The 14,923-nt window shown below is 46.0% G+C and overlaps 1 protein-coding gene across 1 annotated transcript in view; it reads left to right on the plus strand.

The window, feature by feature from the left end:
• Brca1 (BRCA1 DNA repair associated) overlaps positions 1 to 10,154 on the plus strand; it is a 73,566-nt gene extending 63,412 nt beyond the window's left edge. The window contains 5 exon segments of the mRNA XM_037201135.1: positions 1,545 to 1,625; positions 5,526 to 5,580; positions 7,639 to 7,712; positions 7,867 to 7,927; positions 8,939 to 10,154. Coding sequence (XP_037057030.1) covers positions 1,545 to 1,625; positions 5,526 to 5,580; positions 7,639 to 7,712; positions 7,867 to 7,927; positions 8,939 to 9,093 — 426 coding nt within the window. The 3' untranslated portion in view covers positions 9,094 to 10,154.
• The last annotated feature ends 4,769 nt before the right edge of the window (positions 10,155 to 14,923 follow it).

Here is a 14,923-nt window from a genome sequence, read left to right on the forward strand (position 1 = left end):
ACAATATACGATTGATTTATGTGATCCAGAATCCTCCAGTTATCCTTAGAACAGCATAGCGTTAGTGGTTTCATCTAAATGCTAAGTGAATGCTTTGAGAAGAGATAGATGTTAGAAATTAAAATACATTAAAAAAAAAAAAAAAACAAGTCCCAGTGAGATGAAAGCTGATTGGTAATTTCAACAAAGATTCGCTTTCGGCTGTTGAGGTGACTTAGTTAGGTAAAGACACTAGCTGCCGAGCTTGACAAACCTCAGGACCCACACGGTGGATGGAGAGAGCCAGCCTCAGCCAGTTGTCCTCCAATGTCTACACGTGTGCCACACACTAACTAAGTAGCTAAATAAAAACTTTGCTCTGATTCATTGACATTAGCAACTGAGGTCCTGGTCATCATATCTAGCCCATGGAATAACAATATTTTTTTAATCCCAGTATTTGGGAGGCAGAAGCAGGTGGATCTCTGTGGGTTCTAGGCCAGCCTGGTCTACAGAGTGAGTTCCAGGAAAGCTCCAAAGCTACACAAAGAAACCCTGTCTCAAAAAAAAGCAGGAAAAAAAATCTTTATCTTTGGTCAAAACTGGTGATTCTGAACACATAAAGTACTTCAATGAATGTGGCTTTCCTTTCTCTGGTCACAGTGTTTTGTGTGTTTGGGGCTTTTGTTTTTTTTGAGTTTGCTTGGTTTGGGTTTTAGTTTTTTTAATGGTTTATTTTTATTTTACATGCATTGGTGTTCTGCCTGCATGTATGTCTGTGTGAGGGTGTTGGATCCCCTGGAACTGGAGTTACAGACAATTGTGAGTGCTGGGAATTGAACCTGGGTCCTCTGGAAGAGCAGTCAGTGGGTAAGAGCATTTGCTATTCTTCCAAGGAATCAGGGTTTTTTGTGTTTTGTTTTGGTTTGTTTGTTTTGTTGGTGGTGGTTTTTCAAGACAGGGTTTCTCTATGTAGCCCTGGCTGTCCTGGTCTCAAACTCAGAGATCCGCCTGGCTCTGCCTCCCGAGTGCTGGGATTAAAGGCCGCCACCACACCTGGCTAGGAACCAGGGTTTTATTCCAGCAGCCTCATGGATTCTCACAGCTATCTGTAACTCCAGTTCAAGGGGATCTAATCTCTTTGGGTACCATGCATGAGTATGGTACACATGTACACATTCATACATGCAAGCAAAACACTCATACACATAAAATAATAAATAAGAATGGATTTTTTTGTGTGTTTTTTTTCAAGGCTGAGTTTCTCTGTGTAGCTTCGGAGCCTGTCCTAGAACTGTTCTAGGCTAGCCAGGTTGCATAGCCTTGTTGAGAGAAAGAGAGACAGAGTGAGAAAACAAGGTTTCATGATAGTCCTGGCTGGTACATGGTACTCAGCCACATGGCCCAATTTTTCATTTTAATTGTGTGTGTGTGTGTGTGTACACCTAATTACAGTGCCTGTGGAAGCCTGTGTCAGTTCCCCTTGGAACTGGAGTTATAGGTGGTTGTGAGCACAGCTGGTCATCTCTCCACGCGGCTGATGACAGTTCTGTGTTTGGTTTCAGCATGAATTTGAAGTCAGAGGAGATGTTGTGACTGGGAGGAACCACCAAGGTCCAAAGCGATCCAGAGAATCCCAGGAAAAGGTAAAGTCCCTCTCGTGTGTGACAGAGACCCCCGCCTAGGCTCTGCAGCCAGCTGCTGTGGTGAGATTGATCTTTACCTGGTAAGGCACATCGCATGCCTGTGCTCTGGCTGTGTGATGGAGACAGTTTTTGTTCTCTTAGCCCAACACAGCAGACAGATTGCCTCTGCCCCGTAAGGCTTAGAGTGCTGGTTGTAATTTAGGTTCCAGGCTGAGGTTGAGATCTCAGCTGATCGTGATGGAGTTTAGATGGGAATCTAAGGCAGTAGTGGTGCACCCCTTTAATCCCCCCGCACTTGGGAAACAAAAGTAGGTGGCTCTCTGAGTTCAAGGCCAGCCTGGTCTACAGAGTGAGTTCTAGGACAACCAGGGCGACACAAAAAATCCCTATCTCTAAAAATTAAAAAAAAAAAAAACAAACCTCAATGATGTGACCTAAACCTTTTGCTCTTCTTGCTTCCCCGTGGTCTTTTCTCTGAGGGGCACAGTAAGTGCTGTGAGCAGGGTTTGCATGGGACAGCTGTGGACACGGAACGCAAGTGACTCATGATCAACAATTTTACAGCACTGGGATGTATACCACCGCCCGGCCACTAAGACATTTTCAAACAAAGTGTGTTTTCATGGTTCTTCCCCTCGACTCCCAACCTTGCTACCTCTGTTCCTCCTTTATAGCCTCCCCCTCACTACCAGCATTACCTCTATTTTACGTATGAGGAAACTGAGGTTCAGATAGGTTAAGGTCCCGGGGTCTCTTAGCTAGTGAGTGATGGAAGAGGCTAAACCCAGGCAGTCGAGCTCCAAATCTCAATTCACAAGTTGTAGGTGGCTTTGCCGGTGAAAAACAGATTACCCCAACAACTTTGCAAGTAAGAGCAGGACTCGATGACTCTGTCCAGCATGTCATCGCAGATGGTGCAGCCAGAACTGCATCCTCCTTGCAGGAAGAAGTCTTCACAAGATTTCACACCTGCCTGGTAGGCCTGAGCCAACTGCTTCCCCAGGTTACTGGGTAAGTGCTTGTGTTCCAGGCTGCTTTTCTTCTCTTTCAAGTGTGCACCAGCAGGTGTTTCAGAACATTCCCATGCGGGGCACCTTCTGTTCCTCCGCAGAAACTTGAGAGGAGACCAGTAAGGTCGGTTTTTTAAAGGAAAACTGCTTTGGACAGGATCACAAACCAAGCCTGGAGTTCTGAACTCTGGGATCGGCTCATCCTTACTCTGAGCCTATCAAATAACTGTTGCAGATGCCAAGAAAAGCTGCTCGCTACTTTACTTTTCCCTTTCCCCCAAAGGTGTTCTCTATGAGCCAGCCGTGTGTTCTTACCCAGCTGGGGGCCATGCAGAATTAGCACCAGGTCCCTCCTTCCTTACAGGAAACCCCGGTGCTGCGGGATTTCTCTTACATTCAGGATAGCAGTGGTGGAAACAGCTTGGGCAGAGGAATGACATTCAGAAGATACGAGAATGCCACTGCAGTATTTTCACAAAGAAATGTATTTGTAGGTGAAGCTTTGGAGTCCTTATCTCATAACTAGACACTCAACAGTGTTCGCCTGGATATGAAAATTCCTGATGTTTTATATTTCTCAAGGCAGCATTTGGCTCCAGCTGGCTGCCTGAAGGGGACTTTTAGTGAGCATCTAGGTCCTGTCAACACATGGGGATCCATTTTATTCTTCCAGATAGGGAGAGAGCAGAAGTGGGAACTGTCGTTTCCAACAGTAACTGGTTTGCCTGCTGCCCTCTTCTCTGCCGGTCATGTGGGGTGAAGCCATTCCAGTGGAGCCATCGTGGTTTTTAACCCCTTGATTTTCTGTCTCAGCCGACCGAGTCAGTTTTCTTTCGTGTCATAACAGGATGGGAAGATGGTCAAAAGAATGAGTTACTCAATTGATATATGAAAATTCATCCGTCCACACTAGGCCTGCTGGCACTCCTTTATAATCCCAACACTCAAGGCTGGGACAGGAGGATTGTGAATTTGAGGCCTGGACTACAGGTTAAGATCCTGTATCGACAGAAAAATATTAATAACTGGCAAAATGTAGGTTTCTTTAGAATGGTATCTTGAAACCCTTCCTAAGAACTCATGCTGGTATACACATGAAAATTTGGACTATGTAACACAGTTGTTACTAGACACACAGGGTTGTTCTAAGCTTGATTGAAAATGAAGTTTAAGCCAGGCATTGGTAGCACATACCTTTAATCCCAGCACTGGGGAGGCAGAGGCAGGTGGATCTCTGTGAGTTTGAGGACAGCCAGGGCTTCGCAGAGAAACCCTGTCTCAGAAAAAAAAAAGTTCAGAAGTTCAGTTCCTCACTCACGCTAACCACATTGCACTTACCTAACAACCTCACACGTCTTATGGCTCGCTACTTTACGAGACCAGATACAGGACATTGCCAGTGTCACAGAAAGTTCTCTGGGCAGCACTGACGAACACTGTAATTACATTTCTCCTTAGGAGGATATGTTTCTGCCGATTCTGTGTCATCAGAAAACCAGATGTTGGGGTCAGCTGGGTCAAAGGTTTGAGCAGATACTAAAATGTCCAGGTCACCTGAAGATGCACTGGCTGTTGTCACCGCAGTGTGAAGGACGGAAGGGACACTGAACTAGGAGGGAAGAGGGGGGTACAGATGAGACTGCTGGCGGGCTGGCCGGCCAGGGCAGCATTAGACATCATCCAATAGCCTTGAAGTTCTTGCCGTTCAGTGTAAAAGACCAGTGGGTTGTTCATGTTTGGTTTATTTTCCTCGTATCTGACAAAAAGTAAAATTACTTTGCCAGGGTCACCAAGCATGAGCCTGGACCTGACTGGGGACAAGATAGGATGTTCATGCCTTAAATGACAGAGAATGACTATAGGGGCTAGAGAGAGGACTCAGAGATTAAGAGACTTCCTGCTCTTCCCAGCATCCACACTGGGTATCTCACAACTGCCTGTAACATCAGCACCAGGAAATCTGACACCTTCTGGCCTGGGCACTTGTAGGCACTTGGACATATGGTGCACACACACATACACACACATATAATGTTTTGTTTTTAAGAGTGACTCTGGGGGCTGGAGAGATGGCTCAGAGGTTAAGAGCACTGGGCTGCTCTTCCAAAGGTCCTGAGTTCAGTTCCCAGCAACCACATGGTGGCTCACAACCATCTCTAATGAGATCTGGAGCCCTCTTCTGGCCTGCAGGAATACATGCAGACAGAACACTGTATACATAATAAATAAATTTAAAAAATAAAGAGTGACTCTGGAATGTAGATAGTTCATAATTCAATAAAATCTGAAATCAGGGCCTGGAGAGAGATGGCTCAGAGTTTAAGAGCACTGGCTGCTCTTCCAGAGGTCATGAGTTCAATTCCCAGCCACCCTTCTTCTGGCATACAGGCAGAACACTGTTTACCTAATAAGTCTTTAAAAAAAAATCCAAATTCAGTTCAGAATATCGAACTGATTGTCTCTGGGAAGGAGCACAGAAATTGCCAAGTAGTAAAAAAAAAAAAACAGTTCTTCCATTTGAGGGCTTCTCTATTTATGAAAACCCAAACTCTGGGCAAGGTGGTAAATTCCTGTTATCCCAGCATTTGAGAGGTGGAAGCAAGACAATCAGAAGTTCAAGGCCAACCTATATTATAAGTTTGAGGCTACCTGGCCTATGTAAGATCCTGTCTCACAGAAAGGGGAGAGAGACTGGAGAGGCAGCTCAGTGGTTAGTGCTTGCTGCTCATTCAAAAGACCTGCTTTTGGTTCCCAGCACCCACATTGGGCAACTCACAACTGCCAGTAACCCTAGCTCCAGAAGCTCTGGTGTGCTCTTCTGGCCCCCTTGGGCACCTGTACTCATGTGGCATGTACTCTTTTTCTCTGCACGCCATCTCTTCTCTTACAGCTCTTCAGAGGCCTAAAAATCTGTTGTTGTGAGCCCTTCACCAACATGCCCAAAGGTAAGAGCCTGGGAGGGCTGTGGAGTTACAGAACCAGCCTTTCTTATATAACAGTAGTACAGACAGAGTCAACCCATGTGCAAGTTTCAGATTGGTCAGATGTTGTAAGGTTACTTTGTTTCTCAACCATTCTCCAAACAGATGAGCATAAACTTCCCATGAGTTCAGGGAAGATACCGTATTCTGTGCTTGTGTGGCATAGGACTTCTGTAAAGGCTCACTTGGACTACAGAAGGGTAGCAGGGACTACAACAACCTAGGCTTTGCCGGGTATGGCAGCACAGGCCCTTGTTGCTGTAGGTGCATTCATTTGTTAGATTTTGTTTGTTTTCTATTTGAGAAAGTATCTCTGTGTAGTCCTGGCCGTCCTGAAACTTGGTATGTAGACCAGGCTGGCCTTGAACTCAGAATTCTCCTATCTCTGTGCTATCACGCCCTCTTAAGAGGTTTGTCTGCACATATGTATATGTACCACTTGTGTGCCAGGAGCTCACAGAGGTCAGAAGAAGGAGTCAGGTCTCCTAGATCTGGATGGTTGTAAGCCACCTTGTGGGTGCTTGGAACCAAACCCAGGACCTCTGCAAGACCAGTCAGCGCTCTTAACCACTGAGCCATCTCTCCAGTCCTCAGCACATGCTCTACTCTTGCATATCCAAAGCCCTTGTCCAGCCAGCCTGATCTGCAGAACAAGATCCAGGGCAGGCACCAAAACTACAGAGAAACCCTGGGGGGGGGTGGGCTTGTCCAGGTGCAGATTTGGTTAGTTCTCTTCAAAATGAGAGTGTCCCCCTTCTCTGTGCTTTGCTTCAGCTCCAGGGACTGGAGTCCTGTGGCGTAGCAGAAGCAGTTCTCGTCCTTCCTTAGGCTGTGCCCTTTAACACAGTTCCTGTGTTAAATAACAAGATTATTTCATTACTACTTCATAACTAATTTTGCTACTGTTGTGTAGCATAATGTAAATATCTGATATTTGGCCCCGTGAAAGGGTCACTCGATTCCTCCCCCTAAGGAGTCTCGACCTGTGGTTGAAAACCTCTGCCTTGGTATCTGGTCATAAGCAGATGAACGGTAGCAAGGTGGCCTGGCATTGTAATTCTTCTTCATTCTTTACTGGTTATTGATTGGGGTTTTAGAAATTTTCAAATGCCAGTCAATGATTTCTCTATGGTTTTTTATTTTGGGGGGTTTGTTTTGTTTTGCTTTCTCTGAGACAGGATTTCTGTTTGTAGTCCTGGCTGTCCTCAAACTCAAACTCACAGAGATCCACCTGCCTCTGCCTCCTGAATGCTGGAATTAGAGGTGTGCGCCACCACACCCAGCTTTTAATATAGTGAAAGCCAGGGACTCTAGTGAATGTTATTGGAGGAAGGGCTAAGGGCTAAGCCTTAGTTCAGGCAGGCTGGCAGGCAGGAGTACATCCACAAGGCCAGCCTGGTCTACAGATCGAGATCCAGGACAGGCACCAAAACTACACAGAGAAACCCTGTCTGGGGGGCAGAGGGGACATCCAAAGAAGCCTAGATAGGTCAGTGCTGCTGATTCTTAGGCCCAAGTTCTTCTGATATTCATTCCCAGATATGTGGATTCTAGCTCAGCATGTAACCTTTCCTAATGATATGCTGGGTCTCTGGCCACACTCACACACACACACTGGATGAAATACCTTCCCATCTTTTCACATTTCAAAAATGGCGCTCTCAGTGGCTGTGATTTTAAGTTACCAACACAGGATTAGGATGCAGGAGCAAGAAGAAAGATGAGCGTTTCACACGTAGTATCTAGCTATTTAGCAAAGTATTGGAAATTCGATTCTGGATTTCTTCTTCAACATGTTTCATTTGGGAGACACAAAACCATATCTAGCAAGTATCTTCTTGAGGCTAATGACCAGAGCAGGCAGATTAACTTAGAAGCCATACTAATTTTAGGGTTTCCTATATTTTAAGAAAAAAAAAAAAAATAGCTTGCTCACTGAGGAGGTTTGCTCCAGGGAAGATCGTGGAGGGCATGGGGTATGTTTGTGGATCACTATGATCGTTTTACGTCTGTCCTCTGCAGATGAGCTGGAGAAGATGCTACAGCTGTGTGGAGCTTCCGTGGTGAAGGAGCTTTCATCACTGACCCATGACACAGTAAGTCTTTGGTCCTCCCTAAAGATCCTGGGAACTATAAGCAATCAATGTATTGAGGGAAGTCTTTTCTCTCTAGTCCTCTGACCGTGTGAAAGTGGGGCATGACTTTTCCAAAGCCCTGCTTTGACACTCTTTTTTCTTCCTGGGGATGCAGGGTTCTCAACCAATTGTGATCATACAGCCAAGTGCCTGGACAGAAGAGAATGGCTGCCCTGGTAAAGTGTCTCTGTGTACTGTGCACTCACGTCCTCTGAGGTCCTGTTGGGTGGGTTTGATTCACTAGTTACCCGGTGCTTACTTGACTAATACAGTTCTCAGGTGCTTTTTCTTTTCTTTTTTTCTTTGTTTGTTTGTTGTTGTTGTGTTGTTTGGTTTTGTTTTGAGGCATGGTCTCACTGTAGCCCTGGCTGGCCTGGAACCCACTATATCTTGGAACTCAACGAGTTCTACCTGCCTGTGCCTCCCAAGTGCTGGGATTAAAGGTGTTGGCAGCCTTCGTGGCCTGTTCTTTTTGTTTTGTTTTTTGTTTTTTCCGGTTGGCCTGCTATGTAATGCAGCCTGGTCTCGAATACTTGGCCGTCCCTCTGCCTCAGCCTCCTAAGTGCTTTTACACACATACTTCTAAGTGTGTGTGTGTGGAGGTTGTAGGATAACTTAAAGAAGTTGCTTTTCTCTGCCCACCATGTGTATCCTGGGGTTCAAACTCAGAATGTTAGACTGCAACAAGTACCTTTGCCCCCTGAGCCATCCTTTTGGTGTCCTTGTTGTTTTGTGCTGTAAAAGTAATATGTAAGGCCAGAGGTGGTGGCGCACACCTTTAATCTCAGCATTTGGGTGTCAGAAGCAGTTCAATCTCTGAGTTCAAGTATATGGTCTGTGTGTCAAGTTCAAGGCCAGCCAGAGCTGTACAGTGATACCCTGTCTTTAAAAATCAAAGTGCATGTATGTGCATGTACATGTACACACGGGTGATCATGCTTATGGTGTTTTGTTTTCTCAACATATTTCTCCACACCGATGCTCTCTTTAGTGGCTTCTCTTTATTATCGGGTTGAAGCTCGTGTTATTTCAGTTTCCAGAGGCCCTGAAAGTGCTTGCTGCCTCAGAACACCAGTTTCTTCCCCACCTGATTAACCCTAAGGTTCATGTGATCAGATCTCAGAGTGGATTGATTAGTCTGGTCTGCAAGAATGACTTGACACCTATCTCTACTTATGTTCTGTCAGCAGAGATTGGGCAGCTGTGTGAGGCACATCTGGTGATGTGGGACTGGGTGTTGGACAGTATATCCGTCTACCGATGTCGGGATTTGGATGCCTACCTGGTACAGAATATCACCCATGGCCATGACTGTAGCGATCCACAAGACCCCAATGATTAGTTTAAGAAGTGACCTTTCCATGCCCAGGGAGCATCTCTCTCCTGGGTGCTTCCACATCCTACGTACTAAGTATTTTATAAGCATCAGCCTGGGGGTAGGGGGAGGCGTCTCTCTATGTGAGGGTCCCTTAAAGGTTTTCTGATTTAAGTCTCCCTTTGAAATCTGTCTTGAGCATAAAAAGTGTTTCACGTGAGAAGAATTTAAGTCTATTTAAACCCCACCACTTGGACAAGATGCTAATTCGTGGTATATTGTTCTTGGAGAGACCGGGTAGAGTGGCTGGTCTGCCCTTGGCATGAAGAGACAGGGGTATCATGAGTCCAAGGCCAGTGTGGGCTATACAACACCTTGACTCAAGAGTGATAGCTAGTAGTCCTAATTTGTTTCTTATAAAAGCTCATGTTCATAAAGACCGAGAGTCAAGTCCCTCAGGGAAATTGCTTGAGGTCTGTGATTTGACTTAAAATCAGTGCTCAAGGCTCCATACCCAGCACCAAACAACACCCGTATTTCCCTACCCCACCCCCCCACCCCCACCCCCCCTGCCGCCCCGCCAAGAAAGCCAGAACAGCCCTTGGACAAGTCTTGGGTGTCAGTGGACACTGAGGAAGTCCAGAGACAGATGATGTATTCTACATGAATATGAAGTTTTTCAAGAGTCCAGGAGAGCCTTCTAATGCCCCATAACTGAAGAACAAAGTGTTTGCTATAACTCTGCGAAGTAACGCATGCCTCCTGACACCCAAGATCTCTGATATGAATATTTCATGTCTGTAAACGATGGATCCCACCAGGAAAGGAGCTGTTGCCTGCTTTGAAGTAATTTTTCCCTTTTGCTCCCTATTGCTGAACCATATACTGCTTCATAAATAATTTTGTTTGCTGAAGGAAGAGGACGTATTTTTCATAAGCTCATTATCTTGGACTGTTTATAGCTGTTGGAGGGACTAGGTCTTCCCTGGCCCCCCAGTGTGCAAGGGCAGGGGAGACCTGATTGTACAAAGTATGTTATATAAATGTTGTGCTGTTAATACTGCAAATAAACTGAATAGCAAACACTTTCACTGAGAATGACTGTTTGGGGGGCCTGGCAGGATGATTCAATGGGTCAGGTGCTGCTGCCACACCTGACAGCCAGTGTTCAAGCCCCGGGACCCACATGAGAGAAAGAGAGCTGACTCCTGCAAGTTGTCCTCTGACCTCCACACATACACTAACTAAATAAGTAAATGTCAAAAAAATTAAAGTTAAAAAATTGTAAATTAAGTTCCTTAAATTATTTTTAAAGGTCTGTGCTGGAGCAGTGGCTCCCCAATTAAGAGCACTTGTTGCTGGTTTTTCTCTTTGGGTCTCCATTACGTAGTCTTGACTGTCCTGGAACCCAGACTGTAGACCAAGCTGGCCATGAACTCAGATATCATGGCTATCATTCCTACTCCCTTCAAGCTCCCAGCTTCTGACTGTGTTTTCAGCTATCAGGAATGCTGGTGCAGCTGGGCTGGAGATGTAGCTCAGCTGATAGAGTGCTTGCCCAGCATGTACGAAGCTCCGAGTTCGATTCCCAGCACTACATAAAACTTGACATAGTAGCTCACACCTGTAATCCCTGTATTTGGGAGGTGGAAGCTGGAGGATCAGTTCTGGTCAGCCAGGGCTGCATGAGACCCTGTCTCAAAAAAAAAAAAAAAAAAAAAAAAAAAAACTAACAAAAAAAAAACCAAGGGTCTGGAGAGATGGTCAATGGTCAGAAGTACCTATGCTCTTGCATAGATAGGATCTGGTTCCCAGCACTCGGTGGTAGCTCACAATTCTAAAGTCACTTCCTGGAGACCCAGTGGTCTCTGCAGGCACTGCACACATGTGATGCACATGAACTCACAGGCAGACCACAGACAAAAGATAAATCTTTAAGAAGAAAAGCTTTCCAATTCAGCCTTCCCAAAGCAAGACCTCCCTCATCTGTCTCTTCCCTGAGTACTCATCAGGGGATTGATGTGTCTCATCGTCAGTGAAGGCAGGTAAGAAATAAGCAGGCGTGCGAGTCTCCTAAATGAGTCTTTTCCCAGACCCAGCTGTGACCTGAGGCAGACTTCAACCTACTGTCCCACAACACTGGAGTTAATAGAAAGAGCACCCCAGCCTCTCGGGGGACCCTGGGTGAGAGCAGATTTAACTGAAATACATTAAGTCACATAATTGTCTCTGTGTCTGACACGTGTACGCCCTGTCTGATCGGAGCTCTGTATGACGCTTGGCCTAGATTAAGAGTTCTATCTGATGATGGAGTAAATCTTGTTCCTTTGACCTCTGCCTTCCCGCTTTCTCATCCTGCAATCTCTAGCCCTCTCTGAGCAGAGCAGCATTTGAGAACTGGTTCCTATATTGACTTTTATCTCATTCCGAAAAGAAGCCGGAAGGGGAAGAGGATTATCGGGCAGGCATGGGAAGGGAGCCTAGAGGAGCACTCCGGCTGATTATCTCCCTCCTCAAAAATGTAACCAGAATCCACAAAATATCAGCACAAAAACATGCAAGAGAAAAAGAAAGGAATCAGTGTTGGGATGGTTGGGGCGGAAGGAGCCAAGATGCCCAGAATGTGTCCTGTGAAGGCTGCTAGGAGCAGATAAGGACAGCATCCAAGTGGACGGCATAGAAAAAAGGGCAGAGTGAGGGGACTGCAGATGTGCCCAAGGAAACCGAACAGAAGGCCGGCTGCCCAAAGGACATGGGGCTCGCTCACCATGGCTTCAACTGGCTGAACGAGTAGTCTCTGCACCCCACTTCAGAGATGCCCACTGCCTGCAAACAACCTAAAAATCTGCTAAAAACAAGGGAACATTAAAGAGATGATCCTGGCAGGCTAAGAGTTAAAGAAAACTGGAAACAGCTAGTTTCTCCAAAGAGCATGCGTGGCTTGAGGAACCTGGAAGCTAGTCCTCACCTAGCAAGATGATGCACACCTATTTATTTGCACTCGGGCAACTGAGACAAAAGACTCTGCGTAAGCTGGGAGTGGTAGCTCACAACCTGTAACTTAAACACGTAGGAGGCTGAGGCAGAAGGATCACTCTCCCAGTTGGAGCTACAGGAGACCCTGTCTCAAAAAAAACAAGGAACAGCTGGTGAAATGACTGAGCAGGTTAACATTTGCCTCCCAGACCTGTGACCTGATTTCAATCCCAGGAACCCACATGGTGGAAGGCGAGACCTGACTCAAACAAGTTGTCTTGATCACATGAGCCCTGTGGCACACTTGTGTGCACATATAGACACAAAACAAATAAAAATGGAATACAAATTTGAAAAACCCCAAGAAGCTGATGCCGAATGAAAACCTAAGTGACGATGGTCCCTAACTGGCTGAAGGACACGATCTTTGAACACCTGATTTCAGAGACATAAATGACATGGTAACATGCACCTTAGTCGTGTGGTTTGAAAACATTCCACCTTGATGGAGGCCTTGGGGTGGGGCAACCGCATCACCTAAGAACTTAGACATGCAGATTCCCAGCCCTGCCCTAGACCCACTGAACCAGCAACTATGGCGGGTAGGGCCTACCCAGTGACCTGGGACTGCAACAGACTCAAGTCTAAGAACCACAAGCTGAGATAAGGGGAATAAGATCCTAAATCTTGGGTCCTGTAAAGAATAAATAAGGTTGGTGGGCTTGTAGACGGTTCTTATCTCCACAGTTGCAGCAGCTGGCTTCAGTTAACTCCACAATGGCCCTTTAAGAATAAACAAAGCCAAGGACAAAGATTATATTATATTAGCCACCTAGGAGCAGAAGGGCCAGGCTAGTTTTTTATAAAAAAAAAAAATACAGCTAGAGGTTTAGGAGGTTTTATTAATATTTAAATTGCAGTGAAACCACAGCTGCAGCCTTTGACTCGAACAGAGAGATATGCAAATGTGGCTTTCAAAAGCAAGGCAATTTCACACAGCCCTCAAGGTAACAAGAACAAATAAAACAAATGATTTTGTAATTTATCTCTATTGACTGATGGAGTGCAAGGCATGGACGGCCCTGAGAGAGTCAGCAACTACTTGCTCTCTGACAGGAGCAGAGAAAGCCTGCCTGGAGGGAGGAATGCAAGCAGCCCCATAGACTTGTGACGGAAAAGACCCAAGGAGACCAAGAAGCTGCTGGAAGAAGAAGATGACTCCATTAACATGGAGCGTTTCAGAGACCCAGTCCGAGGTTCTGTGACCCATCTGATCCTGCCAACTCACGGGAGCCACAGCAATAATAACCATCAATTACTACCATTTACCATACCCCTGGGTGCCGTGCGTTGTTTCCTACGTACAAATAAAGAAAATGAGGTTTTGAGAGGTCAAGTGACTGGCCATAGGTCACACTATGGAAAAAAGTGACAAAGCCCAGATTCAAAGACTTGTCAGACTAAACAGCCCATACTTTTCCCAGTGCATTTCACTAGGTACCAGCTGGCAGTGAACAGCAAGATTAGTGATTGAAGGCAGGTGTGGTGCACTCGGGAGGCAGAGACGGGCAGACTCCGAGTTCGAGCCCAGCCTGGTCTCTCAGTGAGCTCCAGGACAGCCAGGGCTGTTACACAGAGACCCCTGTATCGAAAAAAATAAAGTAATTAGTGACTGAGGGGAGTCTGTGTGCCCCATTCTTTGGTAGCTTATGTGTGTGTGTTGAGTATATGTCTGTGATTGTGAACGAGGTAACAGGTCCGTTCTGGCCTTCTGGTGCTTACTATACAGTGGAGACAAGCCATAAAGAGTTCTAGTTCAGAGGTTCTTTGGGAATGAAGTGGTGGTGCCAGGACTTCTAGAAGAGAAATCCCACCTTAGGATTTAGGGCACCATTTGGTCAGGTGAAAAGGAGGCCGAGAGTTTCTGGAAGGACCAAGTGAAACCCTCAGATTCTGGAATTAGAGCTGGAAGCTCTTAAGTAGAGAAGAGGTGACAGGCAAGTCTGGCCATTTCCCAGTCTCCTGAGTTCTCGAATCTTAAACCCAACCTTTTAATATGTCACCAGTGATCCCTTGGAGGTGCTCTGGCTACCACAGATTTTGCTCAAGCTGTATTGAGTACTGCTCTGCCATCTCTGCAAGGCCCAAATCTTGCTCAACCCTTGTCCTTCACAAAGCCTCTCCCTGGCTTCCCAGACCAGAATCCCTCCCCCACTTAGAATACACATTTTGAGGCTGGAGAAATGACTCAGTGGTTAAGAGCAGCAGCTGCTTTTCTAAAGGACCCAGGTTCAATTCCCAGCACCCCACATGGCAGCTATCAACTGTCTGTAACTCTAGTTCCGAGGATCTGATGCTCTCTTTTGACCTCTGTTGCATACACATGGTGCACAGAAGATATGTGTGCAAGCAAAACACATAATTTTTTAAAAAGGGAGTTTAGAATACCCATTCTGCTTCACTTTTATTTGATTTTGTTATACAGCCCTTGGTGGCTTGGAACTCACTATATAGATCAGATTGGCCTAGATTAAATTCAGAGATCCGCCTGCCTCTGCCTCCTGAGTGCTGGGATTGAAGGCTGAGCCACCACCACCCAGCTATTTTGTTATTGTTGTTTTAATGTAGTTGAGGCCTCTGATCCTTTCAAGTGGGAATTACAGGCAGTTGTGAGCTGCTGGACCTCAGTGTTGGGAACTGTGCTTGGCCTCTACAAGAGCAGGAGCACTCTTGCACTGAGCCAGCTCTCCAGCCCAGTTTGTGTTTTGTTTTTTTGTTTTGGCAACAGGATTTCATGTAACCCAGGTTAGTGTCAAAACTCACTGAGACCAAGGATGATGACCTTGAATTCCTGAGCCTGCTCCTCTACCTCCCAAGTACC

The sequence above is a fragment of the Peromyscus leucopus genome, chromosome 8b, assembly GCF_004664715.2.
Source record: "Peromyscus leucopus breed LL Stock chromosome 8b, UCI_PerLeu_2.1, whole genome shotgun sequence".
Taxonomy (NCBI): domain Eukaryota; kingdom Metazoa; phylum Chordata; class Mammalia; order Rodentia; family Cricetidae; genus Peromyscus; species Peromyscus leucopus.